The 26,214-nt window shown below is 34.6% G+C and overlaps 1 protein-coding gene across 6 annotated transcripts in view; it reads left to right on the top strand.

Moving 5' to 3' along the window:
• Window positions 1-26,214, top strand: part of SMARCAD1 (SWI/SNF-related, matrix-associated actin-dependent regulator of chromatin, subfamily a, containing DEAD/H box 1) — a 79,134-nt gene that overhangs the window by 45,294 nt on the left and 7,626 nt on the right. For all 6 annotated transcript variants that reach the window (XM_058721900.1, XM_058721896.1, XM_058721898.1 and 3 more), the window contains 12 exons: window positions 7,816-8,015; window positions 13,697-13,787; window positions 16,185-16,284; window positions 16,976-17,035; window positions 17,140-17,215; window positions 19,152-19,287; window positions 19,800-19,937; window positions 21,379-21,474; window positions 21,573-21,690; window positions 22,010-22,131; window positions 24,881-25,069; window positions 25,735-25,853. In XM_058721900.1, coding sequence (XP_058577883.1) covers window positions 7,816-8,015; window positions 13,697-13,787; window positions 16,185-16,284; window positions 16,976-17,035; window positions 17,140-17,215; window positions 19,152-19,287; window positions 19,800-19,937; window positions 21,379-21,474; window positions 21,573-21,690; window positions 22,010-22,131; window positions 24,881-25,069; window positions 25,735-25,853 — 1,445 coding nt within the window. The remainder of the gene's footprint in view (window positions 1-7,815; window positions 8,016-13,696; window positions 13,788-16,184; window positions 16,285-16,975; window positions 17,036-17,139; window positions 17,216-19,151; window positions 19,288-19,799; window positions 19,938-21,378; window positions 21,475-21,572; window positions 21,691-22,009; window positions 22,132-24,880; window positions 25,070-25,734; window positions 25,854-26,214) is intronic.

Here is a 26,214-nt window from a genome sequence, read left to right as displayed (position 1 = left end):
CAGAGTCAGCTGCTTGGGCTTGTTGGGATTCTAATTTATTTCATAAGGAATGCAATTATCTGCAGCCAGTGTATTTAGTAACTGTAACTACTTGCCCAAATATCTTATAGTTAAAGTAAATTATACCGGACTTATATGTGCCAGATGCTTTCAAAAATATTCAAGTTAACATGTAGAAAGCATGTTTCCCCCACTAATTAATCGGCATAGTTTAAATTAGTCTCAACATGAATTTTTTGTAGATTATGCATTACCTTTTTAAACCCCCTGTTGCATCTTGCCTCCTCTCTAGAAACTGAATGCAAAGACAGTATTTATTTGCTAGCCATTTAGTTAAATGTTGGTTATTTTATGTAACAGTTACAAAGTAAACCTGCTATTTCAGCAAAAACAGGACTTTGCTGTCCTGAAAAACGTAGGTAAATGAAGAGTTTTTGGAAATGAACAGTTAACATTGGCACATCCATGTATATGAGCTTTGAATTTTAATTTGCGTGGAACTTTTAAGCTTCTACTTTCAGTCATTTTAGAATTTTGAATGTGACTGATTTAGGGAGCAATTTTGTATCTTAAAATCATCAAAGATAAAGTTAATATTACATACACGGTACTACAAAGTTGTATATATGATTTACTACTTTATAGCATGTGAACTCTTAGCATTATTGTTGAAGCTATTTAATCTTAAGGACTGGGGAATTTGTGAGAACTTTAAGAGTCATTAGTATTTCATTTAAAAAGGCAAACTGAGCCAACAAATCAAGTACACATATGTTTTAATTATCATTTTTGCTAAAACAAGTCTACAACATTGGTAGATTAAATGTAATCATTACTGTTTCATTGCCTTATTAGAAAAACAGTTTGTGAAAATTAGGTTAGCAGTGCCTTTTAAAACAAAATGTGGGAAGTACATCATTATGACTTTCTTGTCAGAATTACACTTTTTAAACATTAAATGTTGTAAGATATTCTAGTCACCCTTATTTTTACATGAGAGTTTGTTTAACAAAATAAGTGCATTGTTTACAAGGGTGTTTATGTTTGCAGCTTTATGCCTGTTTTCTTTGAACCAGAATTTATTGTTTGCCAGATTTCTTCATAATTTTTCTGTGTTTTTCTGCTTTAGTAAAGGATGTGTTTATTGTAAGAATAGACTTTGGAAATACAGCAAGCCAATGTCAGTTTAAAACATGCTGTTAATGTGGTAAAATTGGTATTTTAATTGCCATATTTCACACATTTGATGGCATCAGTTCATCAGCCACTTACTGAGTTTGTGTCTAGTCTTGTGCAGAGTATGGTGGGGCTGTTGTCTGTGATAATCTTATTATGCTGCATCTTTTATACCTTAATCTGAATAGTAATGTGTGCTGACCAAAGGAAGATACCTGAGTAACTCATTCGTGAATAACTCACCTTAAAACTTCATCTATGCATCTGTTCTTCCTTAACATTTAGGTCAGTGTAGATGCAGTTTTCCTTGATCGCTAACCATGCAACCCAGGTTTTAGTTCATGCCAAAACCCTTCTTGCTCATTGTACTGTTCTCAACTGCTGGTAACTTGGACCACAGGTTTTCTTTTCTGCTTTGTTTTCCCAGTGGTTATTGTAAAATGTCTGCTTAAGTTTGTCACTTAAAGCATGGTAATGCCTGTTCCTTCCTTCCTTATAGGGTCATTTTCAATAAATTATGTTTAGGATGACTGTATTCCGGCTTTATTTTTATTTGCATAAGTTTGACAAACATTTATAAAATGTATTATAAATGCATTTTGAGTACTTCGTCAGCTGCTGCCAGGTATTTATAGCAGTGAATAAGATTAGGACTCTGTCCTCAAAAATGTTACTTCTTAGGTAGGGAGTTAAATCTGGCCTTAAACAATCCCCCCCTTCCTGTAGAAATTAAAAGATACTTGTATTGTAAGAGTGACACACTGTGGCAGGAGAGAGGTACTTCAGTATGTGGCTTTTTAAAAGAAAAAAGTCCCCGAAGTGATACTAGAGTCTTTTAATCAAAGAGGTGGTAATCAGGGCCATATTGATGTTCTTTTTTTTTTTTTTTTCCACATAATTCTCCAGCAAGTAGGAATTGCTTTTTCCCCCCTTTCTTCCACCTGAAAAAAATAGCTTTATCATATTTTTTGGAGGAATAATTTTTCTTTGTCTAAAACAATACCTCCAAGAACAAAGAAGGTCAGGTTAGCCAAAATTCTGCCAAAGATGCCCACCACTTAAGGCTTTGTTGAGCATCTTATTTGTGCACCCATTTGTGTATTTCATATTATGTAAATAGGACCATATTTTCTATGCTCATCCATAACTGTAGATTTACTAGTAGATCCTGCATTTACAGAGTCTCTGCATTTCTTAAAGCCTTTTGTGGTGAGGTATTTTGATGAAGTATTTTATAGGATTATTAACATGCCTTTTGTCTTCAGGAAACAGTAATTTAACAGTAGAGTGTTCTTATACATTTCCCTAAGTGCCAGCTCATCTCTCCATCTGTCTTTCTCTTCATCTCTCCATCTCTCACTTTCTCTTCATCTCTCCATATCTCTCCATATCTCTCTCTCTCTCTCTCTCTCTCTCTCTCTCTCTCTCTCTCTCTCTCACACACACACACACACACACACGCACACACACCATTAATAAAGATATTATGGAATTACGTATTGAGATTTATTTAAGTTAATATAATTTTGAAGATCATTTTTTAGTATCTACATTATGACTTTGTAAATGCCTTTCTTAGCCATGTAGTATATTACATGATTACTTTTTTTTCCTTGCTTAGCATTTTGTTTTCTCTAGGTAATAGTGGTCTTGGTTTTACTTTGTCCAGTTTTCTCTATATTTATTATTTCAAACTTTCCCAGCTGTCTAAATTTCCCCTCAGTTTTAGACACTTCAGGTATTCCATTTGTATTTCATCTTCCTATAAAAAAAGTCTCATCTGGAATCTTAAGACCTCCTCTGGTTTAGACTGGTTGGATTATAGGCCCGCTATTCAGCTGTGACCTTAGTATGTTATTTCCCTGACATCCAGAGGAATCCTTATTGTCTCTTGTGTGTTGGATCTCTTCTTCCTGAATTTCATGCATGCCTCTTTATTCTCTTGGTTTTGTGAGTACATACTAGGAGGTAACAGGTGGGGGAATAATATAGTGGTGCTAGATCGCCTGATTTTGAGTCCCATTTGTGACATTTCTAATATTTATCTGACCTATAGCAAGTTCTTATTCTACATTTCTTCATTTGTAAGTTGGGTGTAATTATGGTACTGACCTTTGGGAAGTCTAAGGGTTAAATAAATGCCCATTCAGCTGAATTCTGGTTCTTAGAAAATGTTAGCTGTAGAGATCCACAATATTTTGCTCTGGAAGTGTTGTATATATTTCTAGTGAAATGCTAAGAAACTGTTGTTTTCTTCTTATCCTCCATATCCGTTATAGCCATATCAAATGCAACTTTTTTGGATCAAGAACAGTTTTTCTTTCTGTACTTTAAGCTGCCTCGAGGCTTTTAAACAGATTTATGGCTGGTTACAGTACCCACAATATATTAAGATGACATTTTTTTCACCCTCCCTTTGTGGTAATTTGACAAAGGTCTGTCCAGTGGGATATAAGCAGAAGTATATTGTGACTTTTGGAAAGTGCCCTTATAGGATCCCTTCTTCCTGTTGACTGAGATGTCAGTATGATAGTAGGAACCCCATGTATTGAGGATATGAAGCAACAAAGTAGAAAAATCCTTGATTTTGGGAACCATCATGTTGGATCTGAAGTGTTTCCACAGGTCTTCGTTTACATGAGAGAGAAATAAACTTGTATTTATACGCTTAGTGTTTTGGATTTACTGTTACTCATAACTGAACCAAATCCTGACAATTTCATCTTTCAGTGAAACCTTTTCCTTGAAAATCTGATGTTTTACATTCATGGACAACGTACATTACTGGGTAGATTTAAATTCTAAACTGGCAACAATAATTTGGACCATCTCCGATGTTGGTTGGCTTAAATGGGAGGAGAGGTAGGGACAGTAGGAAGTCCCAAGGGAGGTAAATTTTGAAATTTTGACTTCAAAAATAACCAAAATGTCAAGCTCATTTAAAAATTTCAGTAACCAATCAAACTGATGCAGCTTGAAGTAAGAGTTACCTTTTGCACTCTCCTCGATTTCCTCTACAAGAATTTCAAACATAAAAAATTAGAATAAGGTAGCAAAGCCCCATGTCCTCAGCAGCAGCTTCAGTTCCTGGCTGATATCTGATCTTGTTTTGTCTATATCCTCATCCACTTTCTTCTGTCTCATATTATTTTGAAGCAAATCTCAGAATTCATTTTATCCATAAAAATCTAAATATATATCTCAAAAAAGATATTTTCCCTAAACAAAACTAACTACATTGTCACATCTAATAAAAATCATCAATAATTCCTTAATGTTAGGAAATATCCAAAAAGAAAATGTCTGCATTCAGTGTTCAAATTTTGTTTCTCATAAATGGTGTAAGTTTTTTTGTTAAGTAATTTTGAATTAGAATCCATTAAATAAGGTCTACCTGCTGAGATTGTTTGATATCAGTCTTTTTTTTTTTTTAATATTTATTTTTGGGAAAGCACAAGCGGAGAGAAGGGGACCAAGGGTCCAAAGTGGGCTCTGTGCTGACTGAGCCACTCAGGGCCCCATTGATATCAGTCTTTTAATTCTCTTTTAATCTGTAGGTCCCCCACCCATCTATCTATCTATCTATCTATCTATCTATCTATCTATCTATCTATCTATCTTCCTTCCTTCCTTCCTTCCTTCCTTCCTTCCTTCCTTCCTTCCTTCCTTCCTTCCTTCCTTTCTTTCTTTCTTTCTTTCTTTCTTTCTTTCTTTCTTTCTTTCTTTCTTTTCCTATAATATCTTTGGTGAAGGAACTGGATCATTTTTTCTACAGTTTCCCAGTCTGGATTTTTCTCCTTCTGGCTGTTTCTTTTTTGTAATGTTAGTTTATTTCTTCTCTAGATTCTGACGTAATTGAATTGATCTTCTTTGGGCCAATGTAGTTCTTTCTTATTTCTGGCCTTATTACTCTGGAAGAATTTTCTAGGTCCTAGATTATATTAGTCTCTGAGAAAAGTGCCCATGGAGTTTTGTACTTTCCCTCATAATACCAGTTATTACACTTAAAATTATTGGTTGCATATCTTTCCCAATGACTATAAACCACATGAAGATAGGGACTGTGTCTACGTGCCAGGTACCTTCACCAGCTAAGCTAATATTTGCCAAAAAATTAGAGAGCAGTAAATGGTAGTTGTTTACAAAAAAAATGTTTTGTTTTTTTAAACTTTTAAAAGGTCTTTTTTTTTTTTTTTTTTTAATTTAATTTGGGAGGTACTAATTGTAGTGAAAAGAAAACAGTATGGACTTTGGAATCTTATCGTACTGTGTGACCTTGGAAATTGTACCTTGGTTTATTCATCCAGAATTGGTGGATTGATCTGGAGTTATTGTGAAGATTTAATGAGTTAGTGAATAAAAGACATCTAGTAGTTTCTAGACCATAAAAGTTACACATATATGTTCTTTATTTCCTGGTTATTCTTGTTCTCTCACGGACATACACATCATAAACATATACACTAACACACACCCACAAAAGACATGAGATTGGTTTTAGGCCTATAGTTTTGGGGTTCCTTTAAAAATATATTTAATTGGGGCACCTGGGTGGCTCAGGTGAGTGACAGACACTTGGTTTGGCTAAGATCATGATCTGACAGTGGCAGGATCAGCCTGCATCAGGCTCCACACTGAGCGTAGAGCCTGCTTTGGGATTCTCCCTCTCCCTCTTTCTCTGCCCCCTCCCTCTTGGTGTGCACATGCTTTCTCTCTCTCTCCAAATACATAAACTTTAAAAAATAAAAATATATTCCTTTTTTGTTGTTTTGTTTTTTTTTGAGAGAGAGTGCATATACTCGCACAAGCAGTGGGGAGGGGCAGAGTGAGAATCTCAGCAGGCTCCATGTTGGGGCTCAATGCTGGGGCTCCATCCCACCAACGTGAGAGCATGACCTGAGCTAAACCAAGAGTCCATGGCTCAACCTACTGAACCACCCTGGTGCCCCAATAAAATATATTTTAATTAAAAGTTCTTTTTTTTTTTTTTTTAATTTTTTTAATGTTTTATTTATTTTTGAGAGAGACAGAGTGTGAGTGGGAGAGGGGCAGAGAGAGAGGGAGACACAGAATCCGAAGCAGGCTCCAGGCTCCAGGCTGTCAGTACAGAGCCCGACGTGGGGCCCGAACTCACCGAACCCACCCGACCGTAAGATCATGACCTGAGCCGAAATTGGAGGCTTAACCCACTGAGCCACCCAGGTGCCCCTTAATTAGAAATTCTAATAGAACCTCCTTAAAATCTTCATGGTACTTATTCTAATATACCTTGCTGTTTATGTGTAAATCCTTTCCTTGGAAAGCACAAAATGGGAGATCATATTGTGATTATTAATATTGTCCATGTGAAAATGTAAAGTAGTATGCAAATAACTGTATTTCACAGTGCCATTTTGCGAAGTGCTAAGTTGTGTTTTTTAATCCTGCAGTACAATAATAACATGGCTTTAGAATAGATTGGAAATTTTCTTTCCAACTTTTTCTATGTTAGATGTGAAAAGTGCATATTATAAACACATTTTAGTTAAATTATCATAGTATATCTTGTATTTCTATTATTTTAGCTTTTCTGTGAACTTAAATATACTGTGATCACAGGGATTAGAGTTGTTCATGTGATTCTTATTGTAAATAGGAATATGCTGAGTAAATAAGATGACATGAATCAAAATCACGTGTAGTTTTAACACGTAGTTTTACTCTAGTTTCCTTTATTCATTTCTGGATTGTGGGACATTTCTTTTTGTCCAGCCAGGTTGTTAGCTTTGTAGACAGCTGTGGGCTTTCTGTTATTCTTCACTAAAAATATTTTTTTATAATGTTCTTCAGGATATTCTTTTCAACTATCTATATAGAAAAATTCTAATTCTTTTACAGCTTTTACATGATGAAGTATTCAGTGTCTTCTTTAGAAAAAAATGCAAATACATTTTTGAAAGAAATTCTTTGAGCTTTCACAGAAAGCCATTTATATACAAGCATATATGTATTGAAATTGACTTTTTAAAAAAGTTTTACCAAATTACTGATTGGTCATAGTTAACTTTTGATTCATGCGATATTTTTCCAAGCAATAGTCTCAGTTTAGGAACAAAATTTAAGTGACAAATAATAGTTGGAGTTTTGAAAGCTCGAGGGGTGGTACTTTGATGATAGATAGGGAAAAGTATGTTTTAGGAAGATTAATCATATAGTAATATGTCATAGGCAGGGAAAGTGATGAAAATGGGGCAAGATATCAGGTATGCAATTATACAATACTATTATTTTTGGTAATGAAGACGAATCTGAGATTTTGAAAACAAAACTTGATAGGAGATGTTAACCATCACTTTAGAGTTTCTCCTATAAGAGAACATCCACTAGGTTCAAAGTAATAACTAGCTTGAGATTGTGCATTTTGGGGGAGAAAGATATGTCTTATTTCAGCATGGGGAGTTGGAGGTGACAGGATTTATCAAAGAGAAACATGGAAATTCAAATGTAGACATGAAAGAAACAGGTTCTCTTAGCACTTGATTAAGGTCATTAGTAAAATATTCAATGAACAAATTGTCTTTTCCTCATGAAGAAAAATTGGTACTGGATTTTTATTTACTAGATCTGAACTGTTAAATTATTTTTCTTTTTATGCCATAGTTCACAAAGATGTCCAAAACTAATGGCTTATCAGAAGATTTGATATGGCATTGTAAAACACTGATCCAAGAAAGGGATGTAGTTATAAGGCTTATGAACAAATGTGAAGACATTTCAAATAAGTTGACAAAACAAGTTACCATGCTCACTGGAAATGGAGGTGGATGGAACATAGAACAACCCTCCATTCTAAACCAGAGGTAATATTTGTTATACATACCTATTTCTTATTTTATCTCAGCTGTATAAAAGTTCAGAACTTATTTCTGTATTGTGCCTAGGGAACTTACATGTGGAAGTTTTATGAAAACTAATGTTAGAAGGGAAGCCCAGAGTTTCCTTTAATGACACATCAGTGATGCAAGAATTGTTTTTTATTGATACCCCTTCCCCCCCGACCCTGCCAAGGGTATTTTACTCCATTATATCTTTACAGATTAGAGGGAGGAATTGTTATGGTCTTATATAACCTATGTTTTCCTTGTCTGATGACAGATGATTTCATATATAATCACAAAAACTGGAAAGGTGGTTTTAGCTACTACCCCTTTACACAGTTTGGTGCTTCAGAAAATCAGCTGCTTAATTATATCAGTGATAAAATTTGTCCTAGCTCAGTTTCTTTTTAATCATAAATAAAATGAAATTATTAAAATATACTGTATCTGATTTAATATTTTAAATGCTTTCAAAAGCCCAGAGTTATTAAATCTCTTTCTGGAGTAGAAACATCAGTAATGACAAGGACACTTATTAAATAGATTATATAAGGAAAGGTTATAAAAACTATATTTCCCAAAACTGCTAGTGTCAGTAAAATACCTTTTCAGAATTCTTACAAAAAAGCAGACACTGAATTATTTTCAGTAAAAAAATTTGTACAACAACCAGTACATATTAAAATGGCATTTTATAATTGTGATGCCCCCAGTTTGCATGGTGTTGGGATATTGGGACGGAAAGATTATTTTGAACTTCCTTTAAAAGTTTATTTTTAAGTGGTTTGGGGACTCAGAACTATTTAGGATACTTCTTTTAAAGAAATGTATAAAATTGTTTACTGTGATAATATTTATAGTGGCAAAAACATGGAAACAATCCAAGTTCCTAAAATCAGAGAATAGAATGAATTATGGTATGAATAGTTAGAGTGGATTATGGTATATCCATAGTATTCAGTAATATGTAACGTTAAAAATGAGTTACATTTGTTCAGAATATTTCTGATAGGTATTTAATAAGATTAGCACTAGGTACTAAAATTAATTACCTTGGTGATTTTATTTACTTCTTCTAGTCTTTTTCTAGTCAATGATCAAAGCATATTTGCTGATCATTGGTTAATTAAAAGTCAAGATACGGTTACTGGCCTTTAATAGTAAGCTACAATCTTTTCTGTGCCCTTCTAGGGTGCTATGGGATGGTGTAGGGAAACGTGATGCACTTCCCACAAAGAAGCTCTTTTCTCTGTTGCATAGAAAGAACTATGGCCATGTCAGCAAATTCATCTCCTAAAAGTGTAGTTGGAGCTGCTCCTTCTTGTTCTACAGCATTGGATATGGGGAGTTCTTCACTCTACAAGACTTACCCAGTTGAGTCTACTTTATCATAATTTGGATTTTAAAAAATCAAGTGCTTTATTGCATCACTTGAAAATTTTCTCTCTTAAACCCACATCCACAAAGTCCTGTTACTTGTAAATAGTATGATCAGGTAATACACTGTCCTTCCTTTATGCTGAGGAATTTTCTGATGAAGTATTTAATAGATGAGAAAAATTGCTCTTTTTAAAAAAGTGCTCATTGGCTCTAGCCCGAAATAGAACTTCTAATACCTGTGTAGATAGTTTCTTGAGAGTTCATGTAAATGCACTTTTAGGGGGTGAAATTTGTTGTCTTGGTTTTTATTTTTAGCCAAGGTAAGAGTTGCACAAGCAGTTTTACTTGGTATACTGGCCAGGCATCATTGCTGCTAGGCACAGAGACAATTAAAGTAGTTTTCTTGCCTTGGGAAAGGAGTTATTAGCATTGGAGGAAAATGTCAAACCATCCTGATGACTAAGCTACCCTGCTTTTCTTAACAGAACCAATTCTTTTAGCAAAGTTTACGTTGAAGCAAAATTATGTTAACTGTTTATTATTACAAATTTATATTAATTATAACAAAAAAGTTGCCTTTTAGAGATAAAGGACATATAGACATACCAAAATCCTTATTAAAAATAAAGTCTTTGCAGAGGGAAATAAAATTTCTTGCGTGTATCTCAAAGCTCAAAACTATTACGTTCATAATTTTTATTTTAAAATGTTAAAACTAAAGATACCGAAAGTTAAAATATAATACAGTGAGGGAAAAGAGAAAAAAAACCTCAGTATTTTTCCCTTTTTATTCCTACTGTTAATGTAGCCATCTCTCAAACTTTAGCAGTTGATCTAAAATATATTAGCTTTAAGTTGTTTTATCTGAAAAGATTTCTCAGATGTTCAATATAAAATGTATTTAATTATATGTGTCCTGTCTTTTCTGGGCTAACTCTACCAGGTTACTCTGATTTTGTTTGTCCTCAGTTTGATAGGATGGTTTCCTATCATGTTCTAAACAGTTGCTGTGAAGCCATTTGACAGTGATGTGGATACAGATCAGTACTGCAGATGTGACTTGAGTAACTCCAAGTGCTATGATGTAAATATTTTAGCCGTTTGGATACTACCGTTAGTGCAAACTAATGTTGTGGTATTGTCATCAGCTGTGTCACACTTAGGGAATATAAAGCTTTTGGTCAGCTAGTATCCCTAATCTTATTTCATATCAACTGCTTGCATCAAGTCTCTCTAGACTATTTCTGCATTTTGAACTCACATTTAGCATATTATTTCCATTTCAAGCTTATCTCACCTTTCAAAACTTTGATACCAGTTTCTCCCAACAGGAGATTTAAACCCAATTAAATTTTCACTCTGAAAATAAATCCTGACTCTGGAAGGATTTTTTTTTTTTTTCCTCCTAACAAAGCAGGTAACTTCAAAATAACATGCTGCCTCATTTTCTTTCATGGTCTCAGAAAATCTTAAAATCATTTTTTTTTTCTTTAGTGAGAGGTACCAAAAGATATTTATGGTCTGCTGATGAGAAGAGAGCACTTAAACTAATTCAGAAGGCATGGGCAGATTACATTTTTATCTATAAACTGGTGTGTGGGGGGGTTATATGCAGTCATGAAAATTTTTAGAAAACGATAGAATGTCAAAATAAATAGAAGGTGTGATTGTACAGCATCTAAATATTAGATCCTGCTAGAGAAAGAATATAGCTGCCCTATTTTAAAAATTGGTCATAACAAATTGGATTTAAAGCATCTTTGTCAAAATTGCATTTTCATTGATGTTTTTGCCTTCTGAAGAAGGGATCTGTTGACGGGCAGCACTGTTGGGATACTAAGCAATAAAAAAGTTATTGGAAGCTTAGATAAATCCAGTAGAGGAGTGTATACACAAAAATACATATGTGTGTATACACATACACAAGCACACACATTGTATTTTTAAAACAAATATTTCAGTATAACAAAGCTATTTAGTATCTTGATCAGAAACAGCCAGCAGAGCTGTTTTGTGATATGGATGAAGCCATTTTTATTTGATTGAAAAATTCTATATAGTAGATGCTTCTCAAAACTCCTTCATCACTTTTTAAAGTTTTATGTATAGTGAAGAGTATTTTAACAGTTACACTAGTTTCTCAATATTTCTTGGCTATTTGTGATAGATCGATGTTGGGATAGCATGCTTGGTGCTCTGATGCATTTATAAATGACGTACTTTGCCCACCTTATGAAGTTTCATCATTTTCATAAAGTATGAACCTTACATGTGTGGGATGACTAAGGCATCAAGAGCAGCTCAAAAATAATAAAGAACTCAGTTTTGACCATAGAGGGGGTGGGTCAGGAGGAAAGAACTTTTTCGTGTTCTGTTGAAGGGCTGAGCTCTGGATCAGACCTAGATTGGATTCCGTCTCTGCCACTGCAGTACAGTGCATTTGTATAGCTATATGACCTTGGGCAAGTTACTTCTCTTCTCCGAGTCCCAGAGATCAGCTCATCTCTAAAATGGGGATAATAATATTACTGCTTTATCATTAGATTATATGAAGTAATCATGCATGTCACGCCCATAGCATTGTGTCTGGAATAGACTAAATATTCCAGTATGAGCATTTACTTTCACCATTGTAGAAAATTCATTTGGATCTGGAAATTAAAATATCTATGGTAATATGTTTTATTTATTATTACTTTTGTAGTGGCAGCTGAAATTACATGATCAGGAAAACAAAGACTTTTTTTTTAAATGAACTATAAAGATTTCAGCAATATTGCTGAATTTTTCCCCACCAATGCTTTTATTTTTTTTTTAATGAGAAATGTTTTATAGATTGCATGCCCCACAGCTGAAACATAGATTTATTTTTAATTTTTTTTTAATGTTTATTTTTGAGAGAGAGACCAGTGGGAGAGGGGAGGGGCAGAGAGAGAAAGAGACACAGAATCCAAAGCTGTCAGCTTCAGAGCTTTCAGCACAGAGCCCGACATGGGGCTCAAACTCATGAACTGTGAGATCATGACCTGAGCCGAAGTTGGACGCTTAACCAACTGAGCCACCCAGGTGCCCCGAAACATATTTCTAATTTAAGATGTATATCTTTCTACCCTACCTCTTGTACCCCATTCTAATTAAAGTCTGTTGATTTTAGAATTTGGCCCTTTAACCATTTTATTATACCATAGCTGTGTTCAGACTCCTTACCTATGTGCAGATAGGATGTGTGTAATAGGTAATTAAGGGGAGAGGATAAAAGCTGGAGAATGAAAGGTGTGTCTTTATCCTAGCTTTTCGTGTTAATATGTGTTGTGTGCTGACCTAGGGAGTATAAGGATAAACTTTTGAGTGAGATGGACTTCCTTAGTTAAAATCTTAGCCATCCATAACACTTTGTAGCTATGCAGCCTCAGGCAGATTACTTAGCATCAGGTTTTTCATCAGTTTCAAGTAATGCTAAAAGGCAGTCTTAATGGATGTTAAAAGATTAAATGAGGTGGTGCTTGAAAATGCTATTTGTGTATCTGTATGTAATAGGTATTTAGTAATAATTGCTATTGGTTTTTAACTACTTGAACTTTTAGAAAAAAAATAGTGTTTTTATTGGTAATAGCCTTCCAATATTACCTTCCAAAGAAGTTATTTCCAAATTATGTGTTTCCAAATTAAATGAGATTTTTGACCCTTGCCTGCTACTTTCTACTTTTTGATGCTCATTGATGTCTCTCAAATTTATATTCATATACAGTTCAAAAACAAATACATATATATGCCTTCCAGATATACATACCACTGACATTAGAGGTGACTGACACTCATTCAGAAAGTGTTTATTCAGTCAACCTGGCAAAGAGGCAAATTAAGCTTGTGTTGTCCTAATACTTGAAGTTCCCTAATGTGGTATAATTCAAATCCATACAGTACCATTTTCTAGTATATATTAGGTTAGTAATATGTTATCATGGTTAATATTGTGATCATTTATGGAATTAACTTGGTGGCATTACATTATGACTGAACATGGAAATATTTTTTGTAATTCTTAAAGCCAGAAAAAGTAAGTCAATACAAAATAAAAGTTGAGAAAATAGAAGAAAATGCATTGTGTTTGGGGCTCTTTTTTCTTAACTAAGTGTAAATAGCTTGTAAGTTAAAAGGTAAGATTAGACATAGGTATTTCAGTTTTTGTGTGCATTGTAAACTTAAACCTCATGTCATAAAACTAGTGGAGTATAAAAGTATAGAAGTATAAATCTGTAATATTTTGTAACTCTCTTTACCAGTTTGTCACTCAAGCCCTATCAGAAGGTTGGTTTGAACTGGCTGGCATTGGTACATAAACATGGACTTAATGGCATTTTGGCAGATGAAATGGTAAGTAGTACTCTATTTCTAGGATTCATCATTAAAAGGCCTTCTTGCTATCATTTAAAAAGTAAAATTTTCCCTTGACCCCTGTAGTTAACTGTTCTCACATCAGTATTTTATTACTCCATTCACCCCTTCTAATTTTCTAGCACTTCTCTTAGCTCTGGCCTCCTCATTGCCCCTCAAAATGAAAATGGGCTTCACTTTCTTTCTGATTATCAAATTAATATATATGTTTTAAAAATTAGACGTTACGTAAAAATTCCAAAAATAATCAAGATCCCTCATACTCCTGCTGCCTTGAAATAAGTACTATTTTGGTGTATATCTTTTGAGATTATTTTCTTCTGCAGGTGTGTGTTTGTATGTACATACACAATATGCATATGTATAATACTAAGATTTTGTTTTATGTGCTTTTCTATAGCTACTTTGAAAATTTATAGAGACTTATAAATAAATCCACACATTTATCAGCAACATCATTTCAGCCATTTTTTGTTAGCTGTCTCTGAGTTTCTGTGCACCACTCCCCACCCCCCCCACCTCCCCCAACACATTTGCTTGAAGCTGAGCTTAGGAAGTTCATTACACCCAGTAGTTCAGGTATTGTCACATAGAAACTTGACCTTTAACCTTAATGTCCTTCTTCTGTTAAAAAGTTTATTAAAAATTAGTCCTGTTCATTGGGAAAATGCTTATTAAATACATATGTATTACAGTGTATATTACATTTTCAAAATAAAAATTAACAGTGATCCTTATTCTGTAGTTAGCTTCTAGTAATCTTTTGTACTTTAAGACTATTCCCACACATACATTATATTATCATTATAACAAAGATGCTCTTTATCTGATAGAAAACAATATATATGCAGGATTTCAAATAGTTATAGAATTAGATATAGAATATAGAACATTACAGTTGTGGAGAGCTGGACTTGAGAATCAAATCTGGGTTTGGAACCCAAACCTTTGCTTTTCATGGGCTAATCCTTACCGAATGGCCTAATCTCAGCCAATATTAATGAAACATGAGTAATTTCTGTATCTTAAGATTATATTTGGCATCAAATGAAGTACAATATGTGAAACTGTTTTTGTAACCTGTAAAACACAATATCTATAAATTAGTGTCTTGCCTGGTTTGCTAGGGCTCCCATAATAAAAGACCAAAGAGTGGGTGGCTTAAACAACAGAAATTTATTTCTTACATCTGTGGAGACTAGAAGTCTAAGATCAAGGTGTTGGCAGATTTGGTTTCTCCTAAGGCCTCTAGCCTTTGTTTGCAGATGGCCACCTTCTTGATGTGTCCTCGCATGTCTTTTTCTCTGCTCACACATCCCTGGTGTCTTTTTCTCTGACAATGGGGATTGGGCCCCCATCCCTGTGATTTCACTTAACCTTAATTACCTCCTTAAAGACCCTATTTCCAAATATAGTCATATTGGGCATTAGGGCTTCAACACAGGAATGAGGGCAGTTCAGTTTATCACAGCTGGCAGTGTTTAGCTAAACTTGATCAGTAGCCTAAAAATAAACCCCACTTCGCTTATATAGAATTTACTTGCAGTAAAATACACAAATGTTCAACTTAGTGACTTTTTACATATGTGTGCACCCATGTGACCACTTCCCAAATCAACATTTCCATTGTCCCAGGAACATGCCCTCATGCTTCTTTTTAGTTATTACCACCACTATTCTGATGTCTATAAACATAGGTTATTTTTTTTTAATTTTGAACTCTATAAATAGCGCCATTCAGTATATACTGTTTACTTCTGGTTCATTTGGTGCATGATAAAAGTTACAGAGATTCATCCGTGTTCTTATATGTATCAGTAGTTTGGTTTTTGATTGGTATGTGGTAGTCCATAGTATAAATATGTTGCAACTTGTGTATCCATTTTCCTGTTGAAGTTCCTTTAGGTCATTTCCTGTGTTTGGCTACTGTCAACATTCTTACCCAAGGTCTTTGTGGATATATGTCCTCATATTTCTTGAATATACTCTTAGAAGTGAAATTGGTGGGTGATAGGATAGGTATATGATCTGATTAGTCATTGGAACATTGTTCTTTAGTATGTATTAAATATTTGTTTTATATAAATAGTTACCAAAATTATATCCTTTATATGCATTGCAAAGCTCTTCCATATTAATGTGTGTCGTATTTTAACTAGCAGGATACATCCTGCTCATTAAACTGAGTTTTAGTGTAATTTGGACATTATGGTCTGTTTTATCAGTCATTGGGAACTAAGAATATAGAACTCTCATATGGTTGCATTATGGGGAATCAAAAATAAATAAAACCAGAAGTATTATTTTTCCTTTTGTGTTTTCCAGTATTTTTTGTTTTTAAATTTCATATATTGTCTTTTAAACATTTAATTTTAGGGCCTAGGAAAAACTATTCAAGCCATTGCATTCCTGGCATACCTTTATCAGGAGGGTAATAAAGGTCCTCATTTGATCGTTGTTCCAGCATCAACTATAGGTTTGTAATATTGTGGACAACTACACTTGACTGTATAGGGTTGTGTATAGGGAGAAGAAAATCTGTGATTTCTTAGTTTATAGAGGTGAATATTATGTGGTCACCTTATATTTTTTTCTCCCTTTGTATATGTGTGAGTATGCGTGTTTGATTATACTGCACATCTTTTAAAATAACTGCAATACAAGTCAGTTATTCACCTTTTGAATTTTTATGGAATTATTATGGATCAGGGACCATCAATAAGATCATGGACTATTGTAATACTTCTAGAAAATTGTTTTAATGAAAAAATTGTTTTGATGAGTAATTTGAGAGAAATAAGTGCTTTTAAATTTATAATTAAACATTTATAGAATCAGTATACAGTTCATCCCCATTGAAGTTATTCTTAATTGATTGGATGTTGACTAGAGTAAGATAATATACGTATGAACATAATCCAAAAAAAGTCTTTAAAATGGAAATTAATGACCTATAAATATAATGGTTGGCCATCTGCCTTTCATTTTATGCCTCTTCAAAATTATTTTAATCATCAGGAGAATTGTGAAGGGTCTTTGGTTTGTTTTTTTTTTTAATCATTATTTTGCAAAAGAATTTCTGGGTAGAATTCATTTCACTGCATATAACCTGTTGTAGCACATAACCTGTTGTAGCAGATACAAATAATATCTCTTTTGCTTTATAGATAACTGGTTGAGAGAAGTTAATTTATGGTGCCCCACTTTAAAGGTGCTCTGTTACTATGGTAAGAATGTCATTTTGCTTTAATTAGAAACTTCTTTAAAATCCTTACATACAGTAAAGTACAATAAATGTAACCAGTATGTGTGTGGTGTTTTTAAATTGTAGGCTCTCAAGAAGAACGTAAACAGATTAGATACAACATCCATAGTAAATACGAAGAATATAATGTAATTGTGACCACGTAAGTATGGAGACAAAGTATATTTGAGCAGGAAAGATTTTGTGTAACCCTCAAATTTTTAAAAATATCTTAGTAGAGGGCGCCTGGGTGGCGCAGTCGGTTAAGCGTCCGACTTCAGCCAGGTCACGATCTCGCGGCCCGTGAGTTCGAGCCCCGCGTCGGGCTCTGGGCCGATGGCTCGGAGCCTGGAGCCTGTTTCCGATTCTGTGTCTCCCTCTCTCTCTGCCCCTCCCCTGTTCATGCTCTGTCTCTCTCTGTCCCAAAAATAAATTAAAAAAACGTTGAAAAAAAAAAAAAATATCTTAGTAGTAATATGAAGGAAAATTTATGCTAAGAACTATACAACAAAAGTAATGGAATGATTTATGTTGAGGATTCGGGCATTTTTCAGTTTTTTTTTTTTTGTTTTTTGTTTTTTTTTAAATTTTTTATTTGTTTTTGAGACAGAGAGAGACAGAGCATGAACAGGGGAGGGGCAGAGAGAGAGGGAGACACAGAATCTGAAACAGGCTCCAGGCTCTGAGCTGTCAGCACAGAGCCTGATGCGGGGCTCGAACCCACGGACCGTGAGATCATGACCTGAGCCGAAGTCGGACGCTTAACCGACCGAGCCACCCAGGCGCCCCATCAGTTTTTTAATAGTATGACAGATGATGGTTAATGGTTATAAAAGGGCTTTGTCCACTTGATTGAAAGTGTAGTTTTACAAGACTTTCTGTTAAACTTAAAGTAAAATTTAAGATATCCCACCAAATGATTTGTAATATTTCTAACTTGTGTCAATTATTAATCATTGATTGTTGGGAACAAGAAGCCGAAGCCGGAGGCACCGTGAGAATGTCCTGAAGGAAAAGCACAGAGCAGCAAGGAACTGAAAGCAGTTCTATTCCTTTCCTTCAGGACATTCTCACGGTGCTTCCAGCTTCTTGTTCTCCAACAATTAATAATTTTGTATTAATAAATACAGTGAAATCTCACTCTCTAAGTGAAAAAAATTGATTTATAGAAGTACGGGTGGAAAATATAACTTTCTACCAAGTTAATCATGACTTGGTGTACTGGCTGTTTTAGCGTAAATATTTAGCAGAGGGGTGCCTGGGTGGCTGTCAGTTAAGCGTCCGACTTCTGCTCATGTCATTATCTCACAGCACGTGGGCTTGAGCCCCACATCCGGCTCTGTGCTGACAGCTCAGAGCCTGGAGCCTGCTTTGGATTCTGGGTCTCTGTCTCTCTGCCCCTCCCTCACTCATGCTCTGTCTCTCTCTCTCAAAAATAAACATTGAAAAAATATTAAGCAGAGAAGTTACTGCTCTCATATTGCATTTTTAAATATAGGTTATTTCAATCTTCATGTTAACTCTCAGTATTTAGTTACTATTTTCTCTACTGACTTCTGTAGGAGGCCATGATTAAAAGAATTCATCCAGAATTCATCTTTTCTAAATAAAATGGACTTCATTTTCATAGATAGTCTAGTACTGGTAGCTGCTATTAACTTTTTTCTTGGATGTACTCTACTACTTTAATACAATAGTATTATGTACTTAACAAATGTTTTAATTTCATGTCCTTTTTTTCCCTGTTTGTTCTGAATGTATAACAGTTCATGAGAAAAAGTGTATAAAAATTGCAGATTACATATAAATTATACCCAAATTGGCTTCTTCCTAGGTGTGTAGATATTGTCTAATTGTAACATTTAAATTTTCCTTTACCTACATATGGCAGCTTCTATAGTTTGGTTACATATAGGTAATTATTGGATACAAGTGCATCAGTATTTATTTGAACATCACCTATGTCTAGTGGTATCTTTTAACTACTGGTTATTAAAATTGCATGAATAAAAATTTTATAAAACACTAAATCTCACTGTGGTCCAGGCTTTTAAAGGTATAACCTTAGAGTTTTTTTGTTTTTTTTTTTTTGGTGACAGGTATAATTGCGCAATCAGCAGTTCTGATGATCGTAGTCTGTTTCGAAGGCTGAAACTTAATTATGCTATTTTTGATGAGGGCCATATGCTGAAGAATATGGGCTCTATCCGCTACCAGCACCTTATGACAATTAATGTAAGAGAGGATTTTGTGAATTATTCCAATTATAATTTAATGTATTTAGTATTTGATATCAGGGGTCAACAAACTTGTTTTGTAAAGGTCCAGGTAATAAATATTTCATGCCTTATGGGCCATTAAGCTTCTGCCACTTCTTTGCTTTTTAACTACCCTTTAAAAATATAAAAATCATATTTATTGGCTCATGAGCCTCAATTTGCAAACCCCTGTTCTATGTGATAAACTTTATGAATATCAAATATAATCTACTTTCATTGCCTCATAAAAGTGATATGAGGACATAAGTTACCTACTTACAAATGAAACCATTATTTTTACACATTCTACCTTAAAACACAATAGATAATAATTTTTCTCAGTTACTAGTCTTTCATCAGAAAATGTTACATTATTAATAATGGTCTTAACATTTTTTTCCTCCCCCACTGAGAAATGCAGACAAGGATTTGGCTTTAAAAAAAAAAAAAAAAAAAAAAAACCTGAATTTTACTTTCATTCATTCACAGGCAAATAACCGTTTGCTGCTCACGGGCACACCCGTACAGAATAATCTGTTAGAACTCATGTCACTATTGAATTTCGTTATGCCACACATGTTTAGTAGTAGCACCAGTGAAATACGAAGAATGTTTTCCTCTAAGACAGTAAGCATAAATTCATTATTTTCTCCCAAGTATGTCACTTTGTGTTTTGTGGGGGCCGTTTTTCTATTTTGTCTTTTTTTTTTTCTTGTTTTCATAGTGTATTTGTGCTATCAACTAAGTTTAAGTAGTTGATATCCCTATACTTGGGTGAATTGGGAAGTTAGCCAAAATACAATGGGAAATAAGTTGGTAACTTTTGTAATTAATGTCTAAGAGTTTTGGTTTTAATATCCTGATTTTCTGAAATGACAGGTTTAGTTTAGTGGAGAACTCAGATACATAATTTGGAAAATTTGGTGATTGCATTTGCCTTACTAAAATTAGGTAAATTAGGAGCATTTCTTTATAGGTAAACTGTAGAACTGGACAAAGGTAGAATGTCCAGAAAATTCCTATACTGGAAAATATATTTTGAAATAAAATTCAAAAGTAACAATTTCTAAAAGTTACACTTAAATTCTATTTAAAAGAAAGTCTGGTTAATTTTCTCCCTGTTGCTTAGAAAAAGTATAGGATTTGCCTGGGTGGCTCAGTTGGGCATCTGACTCTTCGTTTCGGCTCAGGTCTTGATCTTGTGGTTTGTGGGTTCCAGCCCCGCATCAGGCTCTGTGCTGACAGTATGAAGCCTTCTTGGGATACACTCTCTCTGCCCCTCCCCTGCTCACTTGTGCTTACTCACTCTCTCTCTCTCAAAATAAATAAACTTAAAAGTACAGTATAATCTTCAGAGACTCCTAAATTTTCTAGTACAGCAATGTTTATACACATTTTTGACTGTCTCCCAAGTCTCACATATTTTCCAAGAATTTCCTATGGTGGTCTTCCACTGCAAATTAATGGCCTTTTAAACTTTCACTAATGGATTCACTCCCACTTGATGGCCAAGCAGATTATAGAATATGAAGGACTTTTTCACTTCTTAGAACAAAATTCCACTTCTTTAATTCTCCAAAATTAATAGGTTTTGATTAGGAACCATCCCTGTCTTTTAGACCACATGGTTTACATCCCTGGCACTAGCTTTCTACCTAGAACATAAGTTTCCTACCTATCTCTCTTTCTCTTCCTCTTCTCTTCTTTTTCCCAACCTGTTAAACACACACACACACACACACACACACACACACACACACACACTTTTTCATGAGACCTGGTCATTTGTTACGACTCATTAGTTATGACTTAATGATTCTGAACACCATCCTAGAACAGTTCAGTTTCATTAGCTTAGCAGAATACATGAAACCTCAAAATACATATGGAGCTTGAAGAGGTAGATTATAGCCCAGAGTTGACATGTGATATTCCATCTAGAATGAAGTGCATTTCTGTGGAAAATAACTCCTGATGATAGTGAGGATGATTTTCATGTTATGTAATGTTGTTACTGTGATCATTTAAATAAGTAATTTCTAAAAGGATATGTTCTTTTTTTACTTAGAAATCAGCAGATGAGCAAAGTATATATGAAAAAGAGAGAATAGCACATGCAAAACAAATTATAAAACCATTTATTCTCAGAAGAGTAAAAGAAGAGGTAATTCTTATTTGCGTATTTTTTTATTATGATTGCTTTTTAAAAATCTGTTTTCTTCTTTATTTGAATGATCTGCTTAAACTGTTTTCCTTTCTCAGGTTCTCAAGCAGCTACCTCCCAAGAAAGATCGAATTGAATTGTGTGCAATGTCAGAAAAACAGGAGCAACTCTATTTGGGTCTTTTCAACAGATTAAAAAAATCTATCAATAATATGGGTATCATCTGACTTTCACAATTTCATGTGAAAAATAATCTGTACTGGGGCTACATTTTGTTTAGTCATGTTATGGTGGGATTTGCTCATTTTTAAAAAATTAGTTAGAATTTGAAGAAATAAACTTTTTGTTTGCATTGAGGTATATTTCAGCAAACATCAGCTTGGGTTTTGTGGGGTTTTTTGTTTTTAATGTTTATTTTTGAGAAACAGAATGAGAGCATGCATATGTGAGGGAGGGGCAGAGAGGGGAGAAACAGCATCTAAAGTGGGTTTCCTGGTTTTGGGGTTTTGTTTAATGCATGTTCTTTGGATCACAGAAAAAAATACAGAGATGTGCAATGTAATGATGCAGTTGAGAAAAATGGCCAATCATCCTTTATTACATCGCCAATATTACACAGCTGAAAAGCTCAAGGAAATGTCTCAGCTTATGCTAAAGGTAAGGATTTCACATTATGTTAACACTAAGCTTTAGCAACATAAGGTTAAATTAAACCTAACGAGCATATTGACCCCATACTTAAGAAAAGCATGTTTATTTTTATGTATTTTATTTATTTATTGAGAGAGTGTAAGTGAGCAAGTGGCAGAGAGAGAGAATCACACGAGGCACACTGAGGGGAGAGAGAGAGAAGCGGGGCTTGCCTGATTCAGGGCATGAGCTCAAAAACCATGAGATCATGACCTGAGCTGAAGTCAGATTCTTAACAACTGAGCCACCCAGGTGCCCTAAATTTTTTTTAATGTTTATTTTAGAGAGGGAGCATGAACAGGGTAGGGGCAGAGAGAGGGAGAGACAGAGGATCCGAAGCAGGTTCTGCACTGACAGCAGAGAGCCCAAAGCAGGGCTTGAACTCAAAAACCATGAGATCATGACCTGAGCCGAAGTTGGATGCTTAACCAGCTGAGCCACCCAGGCATCCTGCATTTTTTTTTTTGTTTGTTTATTATTTTTGAGAGAGAGAGAGAGAGAGAGAGAGAGCGCAAGCAGGGAAGGGGCAGAGAGGGAGACACAGAATCGGAAGCAGGCTCCAGGCTCTGAGCTGTCAGCACAGAGCCCGACGCGGGGCTCAAACTCACAAGCCGTGAGATCATGACCTGAGCTGAAGTCGGCCACCCAACCAACTGAGCCACCCAGGCGCCCCTGCATTTTTATTTTTAAGACAAAGGTCAAGATGGGGCACCTGGGTGGCTCAGTTGGTTAGGCATCCAACTTTGGCTCAGGTCATGCTCTCACAGTTCATGAGTTCAAGCCCCGCATTGGGCTCTGTGCTGACAACTCCGAGCCTGAAGCCTGCTTGGGATTCTGTGTGTGTCTCTCTCTCTCTCTCTCTCTCTCTCTCTGCGCTTCCCTCGCTCACACTCTCTCTCTCAAAAATAAATAAACATTAAAATAATTTTTAAAAAGACAGTGTGGAGAACTTCTATAATACCCAAGAGGACTGACAGTATGTATCAGAAGTCAGCAAACTGTGGCCATAGGGCCATTTTTATAAATAAAGTTTAACCAAGTCTTTTAGTTTCTGTTTTTTTGTCTGTGACTACTTCCTCAATACTTTGGAGATATTGCAGGCTCAATTCCAGACCACCACAATAAAGCAAGGCAGATGAATTTTTTTTGTTTCCCCATGAATATAAAAGTTATGTTTAGGGATGGCTGGGTGGCTCAGTCGGTTAAGCGACTGACTTCGGCTCAGGTCATGATCTTGCGATTGGTGAGTTCGAGCCCCACAATGGGCTCTGTGCTGACAGCACAGAACCTACAGCCTGCTTTAGATTCTCTGTCTCCCTCTCTATTCGCCCCACCCCTACTCATGTTCTGTCTCTCAATGTCTCTCAAAAATAAATAAAAACGTTAAAAAACAATTTTGTAAAAATTAACAAAATAAAAGTTACGTTTACACTGTACTGTTGTCAACTAAATGTGCTACAGCATAATGTCTAAAAAAGTGTGCATACCTTAATTAAAAAATACTTTATTGCTAAAAGAATGCTATTGTCATCTGAGCTTTCAGCAAGTCGTAATCACTGATCATCATAACAAATATAACAGTAATGAAAAAATTTGAAATATCTGAAGACTTACAAGAGAGACAAAGTGAGCAAATATTCTTAGAAAAATGGTATCAATAGACTTGGTCAACACAGGGTTGCCACAAACCTTCAGTTTGTTAAAAAATACATTATCTATGAAACACATAAAGTGAAACAACATTATGCCTGTACAAGTGCAAAGTTGAATAGTTGCAAAACACATCATTTTGCCTACAGAGCCTACCTAAGATATTTACTGTCTGGCCCTTTTTAGAAAATCTGCCAGCTCCTAATTGAGATTTCCATAATGTACTTCTTTATTTTTTTACCAAAAAGATCCCTCAGATTTTATGTCCTAGATAGTGCATTGGTTTTCTTCATTTGTTTTCTTCATTTTTTTCTTTACTATATTTTGTCTGTAGGTTATTTTTTTTTTAATGTATATTTACTTAGAGAGAATGCATGGGGTGGGGGGTGGGTGGGTAGGGACAGAGAGAGAGGGCAGGAGAGAATCCCAAGTAGCTCCAGACTGTCAGCACAGAGCCCAGTGTGGGGCTTGATCCCATGAATCCTGAGATCATGACCTGGGCCAGAATCAAGAGTCGGTTGCTTAACCAACTGAGCCACCCAGGTGCCCCTTGTTTATAGTTTTAATTAATCTTTGTTTTTGCCTCACTCTCCCTTAGCACCCACCCATAGTTCTTCTTTATAGATCTTGGTGTTAAAAGTCATTATTTGCTGTTTTAAATGTGTTTATATTATTTTAAATATATTATAGAAAATTTTAAACATGTAAGAGTAGAGAGAATTGTATAATTAAATCCTCTACCCATATAACCTTCACCCATTTTCTTATACAGTTATTATGTGGAATGACACTGCTCTCATTTCATCTAGACCCCTCCTTAGGATTATATTGAACCAAATTGTAGACCTTATTTCATTTCTGAATATTTCAGTATGTTATCTCTAAAGCAATAAGGGCTTTCCCTTCTTTATTGTACCTAGACAATGAGTATTATTTTCCTTTGCTAAATTGGTTGCAGTGACGTGATATTTAGCTATTTTACCAGATGTGAACAATTTTATTCAAGTGTTCTGATCATATTATAAATTAGCTTCATTTTTAAGTGTGTATTCTGTTTTGTTTTGAGGAACCTACACATTGTGAGGCTAACCCTGATTTGATCTTTGAAGATATGGAAGTTATGACAGACTTTGAATTACATGTACTTTGTAAACAGTATCGACATATTAATAGCTTCCAGTTAGACATGGACTTGATTTTAGATTCTGGAAAATTCCGAGTTTTAGGATGCATCTTGTCTGAATTGAAACAGAAGGTAATAAAGAAGAATGCTATTCCTCTTACATTTTTACAATTACATAAACTTTTTAAAAATAATTCTGACATGATTTGACTTTCTTGAAGTTGTAGCCTGTGTCTGTTCTACATTTTTCTAGAAACTAATGCTTTGACCATTTAGGGGATATATTTGGGGATATGTTTTCCTGATTACTTTTCCTCTGTTGAGTCTCAGAAAAAAAAAAAAAAAAAAAGAAGCTAGTAGAGTTGCTTTTAATAAGTAATCTTGTCATTTCATAATGACATAATGACATAATTGGTTATTTGTATGATTGCCTCTAAATTATTTTGAAGATATTTTGAAGTTAACTACCACTCTAGTTTCTATGTGAAATAGTGTATATTTTTAAGATCATAATCCAAATAGTACTTTTGTAGCTGTTTTCATTAACTGTCCTTAAAAACCAAAACTAAGAATTATGTTTTAAGTCTGAAGTTCAGAAGTTAAGATAATTTATTTATATATAAACTTGTTATATCTATAATAAGAAATTTACCTTAGCTGTGACTACTTGATTTTTATTAAAGAAGCAGTTGATCGTGCTCGCTTCGGCAGCACATATACTAAAGAAGCAGTTGATCATTATATGCTTATATCATTTTGTTTTTCCATGTATCTAATCCATATATGTATTTTCACAGGGTGATAGAGTTGTATTATTTAGCCAATTTACCATGATGCTGGATATTTTAGAGGTTCTCTTAAAACATCATCAGCATAGGTACCTCAGATTAGATGGAAAGACTCAGATTTCTGAAAGGTTCGTATACTTCACTTTAGTTTCAGAAAAATCTCTGTCCTCTTCACCTTCAAATAAAAGTAAATGCTAGAATTTTAAATGTGTATAGAGCATTTGAATTGTCTTACTTTGAGTCTTTCATGTGGTTATTTGAAATCATTGTGTTAAGATAAGGAAATTTTCCTTTAAGTTTTTGATCTGAATTGCATAGAAATATATTTCAGTATCTAATTGGAACTGTGTACCTTAAAATGTTTTTTCCCCTTTAAAACTCATTCAAAGCCTTGAAGCACCTTACATTAAACCAAGATTGTTTTAAAACCTTGGGCTTTTTGTATTTTAACAGTAATTGAGTAAGTTTGGTTGTTTATTTTTTTAATAC

The sequence above is a fragment of the Neofelis nebulosa genome, chromosome 3 (assembly GCF_028018385.1).
Source record: "Neofelis nebulosa isolate mNeoNeb1 chromosome 3, mNeoNeb1.pri, whole genome shotgun sequence".
NCBI lineage: Eukaryota > Metazoa > Chordata > Mammalia > Carnivora > Felidae > Neofelis > Neofelis nebulosa.
The sequence above is the reverse complement of the archived record's forward strand: the minus strand, read 5'-3'. Positions and strand labels throughout refer to the sequence as shown.